At 44.2% G+C, this 15,509-nt stretch overlaps 2 protein-coding genes across 2 annotated transcripts; one reads left to right on the top strand and one right to left on the bottom strand.

The window, feature by feature from the left end:
• Positions 1 to 7,869: 7,869 nt before the first annotated feature.
• LOC116441528 (predicted GPI-anchored protein 58) lies at positions 7,870 to 9,190 on the bottom strand. Its single transcript, XM_032103584.1, has 3 exons — positions 9,117 to 9,190; positions 8,702 to 9,033; positions 7,870 to 8,042 (listed from the first exon to the last, which is right to left on the bottom strand). The coding sequence occupies exons 1-3, from the start codon at positions 9,188 to 9,190 to the stop codon at positions 7,915 to 7,917; spliced, it is 534 nt and encodes a 177-aa protein (XP_031959475.1). The 3' UTR covers positions 7,870 to 7,914.
• TMEM158 (transmembrane protein 158) lies at positions 9,072 to 15,006 on the top strand. The gene has a single exon (XM_032105729.1). It carries the CDS (start codon positions 9,246 to 9,248, stop codon positions 10,218 to 10,220), a length of 975 nt encoding a protein of 324 aa, XP_031961620.1. The 5' UTR covers positions 9,072 to 9,245; the 3' UTR covers positions 10,221 to 15,006.
• Positions 15,007 to 15,509: the final 503 nt, after the last annotated feature.

The raw sequence follows: 15,509 nt of genomic DNA on the forward strand, positions 1-15,509 counted from the left end.
GTCAGGGTCCGGCCTTCTGAGCAAGTATTTGACATCAGCATATTAGAAAACAAAAACTCTACAGGGATGATAACACAGTGATGTTGAAAACAGAAAGTCCAAGAATTACAATGGGGTTTTTCTAAAAAGTTATATTGTTACATTGTATATATTATATATGGCTCCGCACATAAAGGCTCTGACATCCGTTCAGAGATACTTCAGAAGCCATGATCAGTGGATTAACATCTATCACTTTGTAGCACAGAGAAGCCATCTGTTTTACTGTAGGCAGGAATATGTGTATTGGCAGACATCAGTGTCAAGAGATACACATCAAAATCAAATGCAAAAGCATGAACACAAGTTAACAGAAATTAAAAATTGTGGAACTTCTAAACCAGGATATTCAGGTAATCCTGAACCAAATCTCTGAGCAAACTGCTTCCCTGTGGAATATAATAGTCTCTTCTGGCATTGTACTTGTACATATGCAGTAAAGCTGGGAAAACACATTTTTATCTAACTGGCTGCTTACAGATGCTATTCATCTGGCACGAAACAGAAAATGTAGCCAATGAGTATTTTATGTCAGGGATGAGAGCTAATTCAATATTTAAATATGCAGACAATACAATAGAAATAATGTTCTCATAAGGCATTAGGCTAATTAAAGTATTATAAACTCTCTCTCAGATTATCCACTTTTTTCTAGTGGGCCAGTGGTGTCAGCATCCCTGACCATCACGGCACATGGAAATCCCATAGAGACTAATTAAATTTTCCTATCTTGCAATAAGAATACAGGGAATTATTTTTAAATCCTATTTTTATGTCTATGATTTTATCCAGCTACAATGGATATAACCAAAAGCACAAATATGCCTACACCATCTTCTCATAATTGAGAGTTTGGGATTTGTATAACAGAGCCTGGAAACCAGGGGGCCATAGCAGTTCCATCAGTACTGTTCGTTGACGGCAGCAGGATTAGGGCATAGTGTATAGGTGAGAAGAGACACAAAGCCTTCATTCATAGCTAGAACTTGAGAAGAGGAGCCTGAATACAGTTATGACAGATTACCTCCTACCAGTCTTCACGAGAAGATAAAAACCCAATTGTCAGTTCTAGTGCTTTACAGCAACATAGTAAAAAGAGCCAAGGGCAATTGTAATGATGTGGGTGACGGACTTGTACCTATTAGAAACAGTAGCATTTGACATGATGGTTTAAGCAAGAAATCCCACAAACTAATTTAAGATACACGTGATGGGATGTATGCCTCTTTAATTTGCAGAATCAAGCCAAGATATCATAAATATCCAGGCACACCTTCTAAGCCTGATCAGTTCAGCAAAGAACCAGGCACATAACATCAGAGGCTATATTTCCTACTTGTTTTGTGATTATTATTAGTTCATGGAAAGAACAGGTAATGCTGAGTGAATATGAAACTCTTAGAGAGCAAGCAGTTTGTACTGCATGTATTTTCTAAGCACCTCCTTCTGCTTCAGAACATCGGGAACATTTGCATGAAAATAGAAAATCTTTTTCTTTGAAGAGCTGGTGTTCCTCTGCTGCTTGTTCAACTCCTCAGGCTTACAGGCGTTTGTTCTTACTTGTGTACCCCTGCACTGAGTCCATAATACCACACAGAACAGCATTTGTGAGTGTAGGATCCTGCTGAAAACAATCAGCCGCCTTGTTCATGAGCTGACTTTGTTGGACTAGGACAAGAGTTCTTTAGAAGTTAGGAATTAAAGCTCTGACTCCCTTGACTTCCATGGAGCTAGTTCAGCTTAGCAAAGGTATAAGTCTTGAGGTCTGAGTGACTAATTATGGCTCATACTGATCGTGGCCATTGCTGGGAAAATAAGTACTGTGAACAAGCAAATTTTCTGGAAATTAAGAACATTTTGTTTCTTTTTAAATCTGGTTTTTATCTAACTCAGAAACAGCTGACAGGGTTTTTTTTTTTGAGTATGACATTAGTAACTCTCTGCTGTTTTGCAAATAATGATGCTGGACTGATGAGCAGAATGGGAAATATTAGCACCTTCTCTTTGGCAGCTCAGGACGGCTTCCCAGCTGAAGGAATGGGTGGGTATCAGGCTAGCTGTGTCTGCCTGGATGACTCAGCCCCATTCGCTGGCACTGACACTTCCCCAAAGAGTTAATGCTGTTCTGCTGACTCACGGAGGCAGATGAATCTCTTCTCCCGTTTGATGTACAGCAAAAGTGTCTCACTGGAGAAGGGACAGCGGGCAAGACTCATAGCAGGGGTGCACATATAACTACTCTGCTGACCACCACAAGTGGTACCTGTGTGCTGCTTCAGATTTCAAGTCTGTTTCTGCACACCAACAGCTTACAGCAGCTCTGAGAGCCCCAGTCAAAGGTGTTGATGCACAGTCTGGAGGCAGGGAAGAGTTTAGTTTTTACTGCTAATTTCACTGATGATGTTGATGCTGCTGTACTTCAAATGTCACTGATTTGTTTCATGCAGCATCTCCAAGGTATCACAGTTCATCTCAGCTTATTCTGCTGAAAGTCCTAGCCAAGGCCTGTACATCTCCCCTTTTGTAATCTCCTCTCTGGGTACACCATCTGGAACTGTTCATTCATTCGGGCACATCACTCTTTTTCCACAGTTCTCTTGTCATTTCTCCTCTTTTGCTGCTCCAAATGCAAACTCCTTGTTCTCACTTTCAAAGCCTTTCACAATTTAATCATGCCTCATACCAGTTCTGGTATTTGTTAACCTTCCACCCACCCTCACTTTGTTGATTGCAGCCTCCACTTTTCCTTCTTTATTCTACACTTTCTTTTATGGCTGGGGACAAAAACCTGCAGTGAAACCAACTAAGCCCATGCTGTAGACTCCCTTACAATGTCTCTGTCATGTATCATAGAGCACTGAAGAACCAGCTAGTAACAGAAGGAGGATGGTCAGGGCTGCAGGTTGGCTAAGGAGCTGCACACAGGATCCCCTGAACTCAGATTCTCTTACTCTCACTTATTTTTTGAAAAAGTTCCTTAGGATATAGACTGCCATCAACAATGTCATGTTTGTGTGTCTTCTGTACGACAAAACAAGTTTCAAATGACCTGTGAACTAGCTTGTCTTCTTCTCCTGTGGAACAGGACTGCTTCACAGTCCAAGTGCCTTGCAGCTTCCTAGGGAAACAGGGTTCTGTATTTCATAGCTGCACTTTAAAGCCACTGAGAGACTGAGGTGACACTGGATGTAAGTGCCAAACCCACATCTGCTTAGTGCAGACTAATACCAGACTTTTTCACCTGTCTCCTTTTCTCACAGAGATAAATAACATTAAAGACAAGCCCTAGAGCCATGTTCAGAACAGGCTGGGAAACAAAGTATTTGCAGAATTAAATGCTTTCCAGGGAGCTATTTTTCAATGTATTATTGTAGTAAATGCTTAGATTTTCCAAAGACAAACTCATAAAATAATTATTAAGCAATGTTATTTTATGTACAAATATTTTGCAGAACAATTTAATATGTAATCACACCAAATGTTTTTCCATTCCTGCTACCCCCACAGCATTGGCATTAAACAACTACTGCTTTACTGGATCTCTTTTCCTTCAAGAATGCCTGTGACACCTCAGGGCTTACCCAGAAGCCCAGGGATCATTTAGATGCTCAGAACATATGTGCTTCAAGAACACATGAACTTTGACACCTGGTCAAACCCACCCTACAGTGGCCCTTAGCAACTGGTAATAACTAAGCCTGAGTCCTGCAATGTGTACACTCTGGTGGGAACAAAGTTCTTACATTGCCCTTTAGCTCTGTCTGAGGTTTCTTTAAAATGACCCAGATTGCTGCTCTCTCTACCTGCACCATTTAATTTGGATTCATTATTTTTTTTCAATATATCAGATCCTAAATTTGCCAGTTTCAGCCAAGCTCCAACACTGGATAGGTTGGCTGGTGAGGCAAATAGGTTATAAATATAGTCAGGCTCCTGGCCAATAAAATATAAAATAAGCAAGCGTGGTAGTTACAAGACAAAATAAGTATAGTCCAGGGCTCAATCTTGCCTATTTAGAATTTAGAAATTCAGTTGGGAGGAAGTCTCACATGAGTGAGGATTTTGATCAACCTGCAAGTAGGAACCTAGGCAAGAACATGAATCCAGTCTTCTGGAACACTGCTTCATGTCAAATCCGATCTTAAAAACTTCATCGTATAAATGGAATACGTGAAAGTACTGCATTTAACACTTTTGTTGGCCAGCTAGACCTCTTCAACCTATATCATAGCAGGGTTTCATATTTTGCGATTACTTCAAGGTCACCTTCAGCTGTGGAGGTGCAAAGTTTGCTCCTTGGAATACTCTTATACCCATTCCCACAGAATCTTTTTTTCCTGTTTTTTTCCCTTTTGACGTTTGTCTAAAAGCCTCAACCTATATAAAGCATGCAACAAAAAAAGTTCTGAAAGTCTATTAATACATTCCCGTTAGCATTCTCTGCATATATTTCACACTGATCTTTAGAATTGAAACAGTCTTTTTAGCTTGTGCTTGTACAACACACAGTCTAGTGGAATACCAAAGATGAGTTCCTAAATACTCCTCAGAGATCCCAGAGCCTTCATCCAGCAGGCCCTATATCTTACTATACCACCTGGCGCTCTGAAAAATGTTCTCCTGATTTCTAGCAATTGTATTTACAGATGGATTCCACTTGGTACTAATTGCCATGGGTAACTCCTCTTCAGTACTCCTTCTAGGAGTCCTGATTGGTGGTTGCTTTCCCTTGGTTCACACTTCCATCATCAGTGTGGCTTGCAGACCAAGGGAGCCCCACCAGAGCCCATCTGACATCCAGTAAACAGCTCTGGTCATCACTGCTCAAACCCCTTCCCTTGCCTCACTCCCTCAGCTACACAGGTACAACTTTTTGCAGGAGTGTGTGGTGATCTGGATAAGGGGTTAAAGACTGTCGTTAAGGTTGGGCTGAAAATGTTTACAGTTTTTTAATTAAATAGGGCATGATTATCAAAGTTATTTTAAAATTGCAGTCATCTGCCCCAGCTCTTGCACGTGGGTCATTCTATGGCTTCAGGGACATCTGTCTGTATAACTGAGAGGGTGGTGCAGAGGCAGAATCTGCTGCTGATAGAAATGCCTGGGAAACTATGATCTTAGTGTCTTTACTAAGAGAGATGCGTTGACTTCTCTGGAGAGATTATGCCCTTATTGTTGGCCTGCTTGCCAATTGGATGTTCCCTTTGTCTGGGCTTTTGATATTCAGGTAAAGAGTGGTACAAAACCCTGGTTTGTTGTGTGCAGCACATGGTCTCTGTTCTCTGCAGATAAATTGTTCTTACATGACGTAGCAGTAGCAAGCTGCTTAGTCCGAACAGCTTCTGTTATCTATTTCAGAAGCTTCTGTGGCCTTTAAGTATTTCATCCCAAATAATTTCTGGCAAATCCACAAGAATACCAAGCAAAAAGGAGGAGAGTGAAAGTCCTGATTACTGTACTTACAGTCAAAGAAACACCTTGGTGGGCAGTATGAAACATCACTTAGTTCCTTCCTCAATCAGCAAACCACTGATTATCTATGACTCTTCAAAGAACTGATTCCACAGACATTACATGATCAGTTCACTTCCTTGCATTACTCTGAGACTCTCCCCCCACATCAGCTGAGAAACCATTAGTCAACCCACCCTTCTAAATTGTATCACAGAAACATTTTTCCTCAGTTAGGAACAAGTAGATGTCTCAGAACAATTCCCAGGATGATTTGATCTTACTCCTTTTACAGAACTGAAACTGCTTTTTTTCCTGAGAGGACTCAAGTACCACCTTCTTTCTCCTGGCCCAGCCTCCCTCTTCAGCTGTTGACTGTGAAATTCTCCTTATTTACCTGGCACGTTTACACAGATTGGTAATGCATCACTATACTTACTTGCTCCCTACATCTTTTTTCCTGTAATTGACAGTAGAAGTCTTTCCACAGAAAAATATCTCTGTAAGGTTACAGCTGCATATCCAACCCTGTACTCCACTACTTTCCTGTCTTCTCTCCCACATTCAACTCCTTTCAGAAATGACAACCTCAAAAGCATATCCTCTGTCAAGAAAAGTTCCGCAGTTACTCCTGTTCCTCAGCGCAGATCCACATGAGTTGGCTGAATTGAGAAACACTGCCTGAGCATCACAAGCTTCTGACTTGAATGCAACTACAGATTTCTTTCTGGAATCATTATCTGCTTAGGATCAATTTTCACAAGCTGCAATGAGACTTGAGGCTCTGAAGCAGCACCCTCAGGAGAAGCAATTTTAATGGCACTTGGGTAGAAATACTTATTCTTGATTTCATCTTACTTGAAGTATTTCACAAGCAGTACTTTATTAAAAATGCTTAGTTAAAATGTCACTAAAACAATTCCAAAGATTCTGATCATCCTTTACTATTAATCTTCACCCTTCCAGCTGCTCTGCAGTCTGTCTTATGAAACTCCTACTGTCTTGTTACCTCATTATTCCCTTCTAAAATTTTATCATTATAGCCCACTTCACACCTCCTCTACCATACTGTCAAATGCTCCTGTGACCTATGGTACATATTGTAGTACTAGTCATAGCTATAGAATCAAACCTGCAAAACCTACACTCTGATCTGCCTGTGACATGTAGGTCACCTTTGGCTGGCCCCCAGTATCGTTATGCTTCAGCTTCTCCAGCCACAAAACTACTTTTTTTCTTTGAGATTTATGGTTGAAAACAACAGAATAGAGCTAGATAATAATTGTGCTTACAAAGTTTTCAAGTGTGCTGTAACCTCTTTGAATAACTGAATCCATGCAGAGATTAATTATATCTGGTAGATCTAGAAGTAAAGTATCTGTAAAGGGCCCTGCTGGACAGCGCCTTCCAATCAATGATCTAACACACTTTCTGCTTCTTCCACCCACTTGGTCAATTATTCCTTGATGAAGAGGAATAGGTATGAGGCACCCATGTATCTCCAACCTGAAATAAATTGCTGTCTTTTAGCTCTTTGCTGTGGAGGTCTAAGTGATGCTGAATGCATTTAAATTTCCTGTGGCAGGTTATCTTTCCTTGCAGAAAAAGAAACTTAGCTCAAGTCTTCCCCCCTCCAATTTCTTCGCAAAACCCCTGACTGCATTCAATTGGATGCTGGGAGTGGAAACCAAAAGAACTGAAGCTCTCCCTGAGAACATTTGCCACCCACATACTGCAACAGCGTTCAGGAGCTAAATCTTATTTATGAGGCTTAGTTTCATTTCCAGTCCTTTTTGCCAAAAATCCCAATGCAATGTAATTTGTGCACACAGAGGCCACACAGTTTTGGCATTACTTGCTACACACTAGCCCTTTCTTAATCTGATCTGGGGTCTATAGACGTACAATAGCCCCACAAATGTGTGCGAGTGTGGATATGACGAATAACATCAGGAGAAGCATGTAGAGACACATTCAACAGGCAATAAAAAATATCAGAGAACTGTTAAATAAGACACACTGAGGAATGTATTAACTGTATTGCAACATTTGAGCATGAGCCCAGAATTGGACGCAGACAGCTTGCTTTGAACATTTCATCAGGCGTCTTTCTCTGTAGTAAGCAAAACCAAAAACCTAGCCAAACTATAGGTAGCCAGGTACCCTTTGGACTAATTTGGGACCAAACATAAACACATTTTGCTACTCAGATATCTTTTGAATACAAGGCAAACAACTCTGGATTCTGTCATGATATATTTAGGCACAGGTTTTAAAAGAAAACCGATTCACTACCTTCTTTCACATTGAATAATATCAAATTTAAAATTCACTCTCTACCCTCATTCACTTCCCTCACTCACCTGAAGGACTTGAGGCTGATATTATAGGCATTTATTCTTCAAGTGAGAATGTGTCCGTGTGTCACTTTGACGTGGGAACGTCTGATGTGGGACCAATGCCAATCACAAAGGAGAGCCTTAGTGACTTCAGTTCTATTATTTGGGAAAGACTAGGGTATCCCTTTTGCATCTCTATTTGTCCAAAAACGGCTGCAAAGACAAAGAAGAGAGTCTCAGTTCTGGATGCCTGCCAGGATAATGTAACTCTATCCCATCCTCTGCTCCAAGTAAAAACTGAGAGACGTTTGTGTCATTAGTTCTGACCCTCCCCTCGGCTCCGAGTGTCAAACTGCAACACAGCAAGCCCCAAACCGTGTCAAGAGTAATACTGTAACTAGCACAGGGTCACAAAACAAGCCTGACTATCTAGTCTGATTATAAACGATCATGCTTATAAAGCAGCGTTTCAAAAACGCTGCCAAATCTCACGGCTACCACGCTTAGGAGCTTTGTGCTGCTTGTAAGCAGCTTCCTCGTTTAAATCATTGCTACAAGGAGCGACAGCGCCCGTCGGACGGGTGGGATGCCTGTGGTCCAAGGCCAGGTTTGGACACCCAGCTGAGGGAGCAGATCCTGGGGCTGAGTCCGGACTTAGAGGGCACCGCTGGAGAGGGCGCAGCCACCGAGTTTAAACTCCTTTTCTGCGCGTCTCCCCCGTCCCGTGCCGTTCCCTTGCTATAAAGTCGCAGTTAAAGCGTGTGCAGTCGGTTCCTGGATGCTATTCCCGCATCCGCGCCCCCCGCCCCGGCCCGAGGCGGCGGCGGGAGCGCGCTGATCGCCGCCAGCCCCTTTTCCTCGCCCTTGCCCACCGAGGAGGGAGAGCGGCGGCCACCACGGCGACCCCCGCGGGTGCGGCGGTGGCGGTAGAGCTGGGAGGCTCCAGCTCTCCCCTCGGACACGGGCACGGGGTACCGGCGCGGCGGCGGCGCGGGAGAGGGGTCCCTGTGGGGAGAGGGCCCGCGGCTGAGGGGACAGCGGCGGCCGCTGCCGGCCCACGGCCCGGGGAGGGAGCGCTGCCTGCCCGGAGCGCGGCTGCCCCGGGCCAGCTCCGCCGGGCGCGGAGGGCCCGCAGGGCTCCTCCCGCCGGGGCGCTGCCGGGCCGGGCCAGGCCGGGCCGGGGGCGGGGGAGGCGGGGGAGCCGCTGCCGTCACCGAGGCTCCCGGCTCGCTCGGCTCGTCGCCGCGGCAGCCCCAGCCCCGCTCCCACCCCCTCGCCTGCCTCCACCCTCCTTCCCTTTCTCTCGCTCGCTCGGCGAGAGCACTGTGCCTCCTTTCCCAGATGGCAGCCGGCAGCGCCATGCAGCCTCCCGTTCCTCCTCCTCCTCTCCCTCCTCTCCGGCTCTAAGTTAATGCCATGCTGCCGCTGCTCTTCCCGGCACTGCTGGCCGCCTGCCTGCCGCCCTGCCAGGGCTGGAGCCCCTCGGCGGCTGCCAGCGGGCAGGAGGAGCAGGAGCAGGAGCTCTTCTTGCCCCCTGCCAACTCCTCCTCCCGCTCCTTGGCCAGCCTCGAGATGGACCTCGACGGGGCAGCAAGCAAGGAGGAAGGCAGCACCGACAGCCCGGGCACACCGGCTACCCCTAGCCAAGGGCCTTTCCCTTCCGCTCCCACCACCTCCGGGCAGGACCAGCAGGGGCAGCAGCAGCAGGAGCAGCAGCAGCGTCCCCAGCCGCAGGGGCAGCCGCAGCCCGCCGAGGACCCGCACTGCAACATCAGCGTGCAGCGGCAGATGCTGAGCTCGCTGCTGGTCCGCTGGAGCCGCCCGCTGGGCATCCAGTGCGACCTCTTGCTCTTCTCCACCAACAGCCACGGGCGGGCCTTCTTCTCCGCCGCCTTCCACCGCGTGGGGCCGCCGCTGCTTATCGAGCACCTGGGGCTGGCGGCCGGCGGCGCCCAGCAGGACTTGCGCCTCTGCGTGGGCTGCAGCTGGGTGCGGGGCAGGCGGGTCGGGCGCCTGCGGAGCGCCGCGCCCCAGCCCCCCGCCGCCCCTCAGCCCCCCGCCGCTGCTGCTGCCGCGGCCGCCGCCGCCTCCTCCTCGCTTTCCTACACGCCGGCGGCCGAGCCCGGCCAGTACTGGCTGCAAGGGGAGCCGCTGAATTTCTGCTGCCTGGATTTCAGCTTGGAGGAGCTGAAGGGCGAGCCGGGCTGGCGGATGAACCGCAAGCCCATCGAGTCCACCTTGGTGGCTTGTTTCATGACTCTGGTCATCATCGTATGGAGCGTGGCCGCCCTCATCTGGCCCGTGCCCATCATCGCCGGATTCCTGCCCAACGGCATGGAGCAGCGCCGCGGCACCGCCGCCGGCACCGCCACCGCCGCCGCCGCCAAGTAGCCTCTCCCGGTGACCCCCTTCTCTTCGTCTTGTGCTGTGGAGGGACGCGGGACGGACTCTGTCGTGTTTGTCTTGTTTGCAGCGTGCCACAGGTGCGCGGCGGAACGTGGGGCCTCCTCAGCGCCCGGCCCGGCCCCGAGGGCACCAAATCATATGTGCGCGTTTTGTATCTTTAATACCCGTTTTAAACGAACCTTTTAGTTAAAAAAACAAAACAAAAAAACAAACAAAAAACCGCCCCAAAAAACAGGCAAGAAAAAGCCCCCCTAAAAAATCAGTGGAGGAAATCAAAGACCCTCCTATTCGGCTGCATTTGTTGTCGGAGTAGCGTTTTTGTATAGGATGTAGTCTGAACGGGTTTTTCCTTTATGGACAGAAAGGGATGTCTCTGACAGAATGGAGAACCGGTATATGTATTGTTATTGCTGAAGCTGAACTTTAATGAACCTTTCACACTGTATTTCCTGGTTGAGATAGTGTGTATTTATTATTGTAGCTCCACATTATTTGGCTTTTAATACAGAGGTTTTCTTTCTGGAGCCACTGTAGCCTTTTGTTGGTCTGTTTCCTCCAGGGTGGAACAGAGGGTTTGGCTGGCCTTCCTGTCTGCAAACCTGCCACGAAGCTCCTTTCCCCGTGAAATGGTGTTACCAGGGCTGTTGGTGGCAAAAAAAGAATCCCAAACCCTTTCTGACTGCCCTATCTGTACAACAGATGTGGGTCTGTATGCCTGCACCAGGGTTGGGTGGAGAGGGGTGGGGAGCATGGCTGTGGCAGAGATCCACAATTTCATCTGCACAATTCCACAGACTACGGCTTTCTCCTCGGTTTGAAGTTGGGTGGCTTCAGTCCTGGGAAGATGAGGCCCACTCTGAGTTATGCTAAACAGCATGGGACAAGTCTCTGACTTCCCCAAAGTTCATTCCTCAAAACCAGCTTAGATGCAGTGTATTTGTTGGAGACACAGTAATACTGTACCTCTTTTTCATCTACCAGTCTGCAGGGTTGCTCACAGCAAGTCTGTGGGGTGAGAAGGCAGGAGCTGCCAGTCCAGAACTAGATTCCAGCTGCTGCTGTGCAAGCATGCAAAGAAGAAAGATTTCTTCTCTCTTGTTTGAGCAGACAGTTGTGTAGCCTGAAATATCATTTGTTGTATACTTCCAACTGTTTAGCCTTATAAAAAGTTGTTTCATTTGCCTTAGACATGATTAGTCCAGCTGAAGTTTCTAAAACCAAAATACGAGCTAAGTGACAAATATTTGCAATAGGAATTCTCATTCTTTTGTCAACATCAATGTATTTAATTTGCTAGGAATGCATGAATTTGCTTGGGGGTAATTTGGTGTATTCGTAATGTATGGTGGATATGACTGGATGAAAAGTCTGGAAGGATTAAATTCTTAGGATTCCCATATTTTTTAATTGAGAACAAAATGAAATAAATGCATGCTCTATGTGTATGCTGTCTGGGAAAAAAGGACAGAGAGTAAAACATTGACAAACAGCAGAAATAAATCAAGATTTAAAAATACTCCATGTTACTGGGCTGCCTCTACACCCACTGTTTCTCCTGTTAATCCTGTTGTTGGGGTTGCCACTTGAGTAAACATTGCCATTGTGTTGTTTTCAGAAAGTAGAGGATCCGGTCACAGTGAGAAGCGTTCTCTTGACCTGTTGATCCAAAGGGCACCTGCCCCTGTATGCCTGGTTTAGAGAGCCCCTATTTTCTTTCCTTGACATGTAAAACAGTGTCATTTCCAGCTTGTGCAAACTCTTGTGCACAGACATTTGACTTGCTAGAGGGCAATTCTTTGCCTATCATGTCCTGTGTGACAGAGATGCCTCTTCATGCTGAAAGGCAGGGCTAGCAGGAAAACATGAAGGTACTGCTAACACCCTCTCAAAAGAGAAATGTTCTACGTATGGAATAGACCTCAGAAAAGTTGCCATGGTACAGAATAATTTCATCTTTTGAATGAGATGCATTTAGGCAGAGAGTTAACAATTTTGACTGGAAGTTTTTCTGGCTTTATTAATTCATGATATATAGTCCTCACTGATCCAGGCAGCCTGTGCTTAAACTCAAGGGAGGAATCTCTTTTTTGCTTATCCTTGTTTCACCAGTGATGTGATATTGGGGTATTTTTTCTGAATTGCATCAACGTAAACAAGGGAATGGTGTTACTGTCTGAAACAGCTTCAGTTACTAAAGGCTTATTATTTGCAGTTCTTGCAGACACTTAGCAGGTGGTACACCAAAACTGGTTTTTCTAACTTCTATCAATATCAGCTTGAATACAAACTTTGTGAATAGACAGTGCCACACTCAGAATATTTTGCTGCTTCACTTAAAAAACATGATACAAGAGAGGGATTTTCTCATAGTTATTCTATAAAAACACTTGTAACTGGAGCTATTAAAAACCTGCTAAGACCCGAATGTTTAGAACAGAGGGATGGCACTAAACAAGCAAACAAACTCCGAAAGCAAATCTTGTCCAGAATACAAAAAACTGTATTGTTTTCAGGGAGTACTGATCTCAGACACAATGTGCAAAGAGCCCTTGTGGGTTAGGGAAGGTGTTTCCTTAGATCGCAGTAATCGTGGGCATAAGGATGTTCCCTTCGCAGAGAGAGACCAGTCCGTGTTTCTGTGCCTTGAAGAGGAATTTAAGGCACAGCAGGGGCACAGGGATTACCTGCTGTACAGGCTTTAGCCTGGATCTAACTCCCTGAACCCTCGGGTTTCAGTGAGGTGGCAGCAGGACTTCTCCTGTAAAGAACAGAGAGTGGAAATGCACTATGCAAACTGAGAGCTTTCTTCAGTCACTGTTACATCTAACATCAATAGCTCTGCTCCTGTAGCTGTGGCTGCTACTACGACTCTAAGTAAACTATGATTTTGGGTAACTTTTGCCTTCATGCATGGGAATTGCATCTGAATGCAACCGAGAAGAGGCAAGCCCAGGACAATGTGAAATGATACATCTGCACACCAGCTAGTTTAAGATTCCAAGTTTAGACACTGAAATGTCTATTTCTTTTCTTCGCTGGCAGTGGAGCTTTATTGTCTCTTAGCTGGAGTTTATTCTAAGCCATTTTTATTCATTTGGATTTATTTTTAAGACCAGCTGGTAGCAGGGTCAGCACGAGAGCAGATTAGTCACCATATATAATCCTTTATGTACTCAGGGAGGGCATATATTTGTATATATCTATCTACATATGAGGACTCACTGTGTAGAAGAGAAAGTTAAATCAGAAGTGAGAAAAGGGATGATGAGAAACAAATAATACTGAGGAAGCAGTACTGGTTTTCCTTCACTATTTGTTGGATCATGTTTCCTGGTAAGTTATCCTGGTTTTATATACATACAAATGTTTGTTGGAAAGCAAGGGATACGTAGAAACAGAGGGAGTTTCTTGAACTACTTTTTAAATGTAATTCAACTCTATTACAGATTTTTGTTTTCATTCCAGGAGCCAGCAACACTCTCAAGATTCAGCATTAGAAGGTAATAGGCTTGTCTGCTAGTGTTAGAGTGGTACAATTTTTTTCTGTATATTCAGCCCTCAGAATTTAATCTCTCACCTATTTTCTTAGTTATGTTTCATAGATGTGTTAGAAGCAGAAGTATACAGAGGAATATGTAGTTTTAGCATGGACACAGTTTTGCTGTTCTTAGTGCCACATTGATTCCAATAATAAAAATACAAAAACGTAGTACAGTATAATAATAGCTATATGTTATGTAAGCATACTGCTGCTCAATAGGTTGTCAGTAATCAAGCGTTTCTGTAGGTCAGGAGGTATTTGGATATTTGGAGCAAAACTGCCGTACTAGGTTAAATGTAAGAGTTGTTACTTATCCAGGGCTTAGTTCACCAGTGCTTTCGATGATTAATGCAACTGCAACAGCAGGACTATTTGTGCAGTGAATATTACTCAATATGAGTAAGGGCTACTGAACCAGACCCTAAAAAGACCTAATTAAAAGCTGTAGTTGGCTGAATACGTATTATTCATAATGACATCTGCTTGCTGAATAGAAGTATCTCCAGGGCTGATGTTACGTGATCCCAGGGGCCGAACAAAAGCCTAGTGAAATCGGGTAGTTAATTGAGGTTTTGTAGGACTGGAGATCAAAGGATTTATTTTGAAGAGATATATATATCTAGATGTAGGGGTAGGTATGATGTTCTTGTTCCTCTTTGGTTTTTTATACGTGTAGTTTATAAATCCAAAGCCAGGATTTCTCAGTCCAGTGTAGGGCCTTGCCAGCTTGGAAGTTAGCTTCCTTCTGAAGCCAGTATGAAATTTTCACATATTTTTCAAGGAATTTTACTGAATAAATGTAATTTTTTTCCAATATATTTCAGGGAGAGGCCTTGACTTTGCAAAAAAACATTTGTAATGATTCTGGGAAAAGTGTAAATATCAAATCCCAAATGTATTCAGATTTCAAAGAGTAAAAAATCTTTTTAACCAGTAACTGATTTTTAAAAGCACATTTTTAAGCAAAAAAATCAGTTTCCATTTTTCCCCTCAGAAGCCGAAGATTTCAGTGAAGATCAGAAGTGCATTTGAGTTATTCATGTTGTGATTTTGTATGTGATTTTTTGTGGAAAAAAATTCTCTTCTGTGATTTGGAATTAATAACAGCTTGTGACAGATAAGTTACTGTATTTCTTGTCCCATCTTCATAATAGTTCTGGTTAAATAAGTTGTCCAAAACAATTGTAAATCATCATCATAATAATAATAATAATAAAAAAATTAGCTTAACCCATTTGTTGTGTTTCTGTTCTACTGTGCTGAGGAAGAAAGCAGTCTGGTACAAAATTTGGGATATTAAAGATGTTTATTGGAAATATCTGGATGGTGTTTAATTAGATTTGTGGACAAGCTTCAGTCTCACATCTCCAACTTTTTATAAAGTTTGGGTTCATAACTGAGTGTAGCAGTTTGAGCATTTATATGTCAATCAGAGTCCCTGGATCTGCATGTTGGGAAAACCAGGATCTAAAACATTATCTTTTATTTTCGCTTTCTTGTTATCTCGGCAGTTTAACAATGTCAGAACAAAACAGAGCAAAACTGCAAGATGCAAATATCCTATGAAATGCCATTTGTTTCTGCATGTTTGACTTGTTCTTAGCTGTCCTAGAAAACATCAGATTAATGAGACATAAATAAGAGATCAGTGCCATTCTGAGGAAGTGAATTCACTGGGAGTGCGAAGTTAAATTATATGTTTGTTCCTTGTAAGGTGAGTCTTGTTAGAAGCT

This window comes from Corvus moneduloides, chromosome 1, assembly GCF_009650955.1.
Source record: "Corvus moneduloides isolate bCorMon1 chromosome 1, bCorMon1.pri, whole genome shotgun sequence".
NCBI classification, from domain to species: Eukaryota; Metazoa; Chordata; class Aves; order Passeriformes; family Corvidae; genus Corvus; species Corvus moneduloides.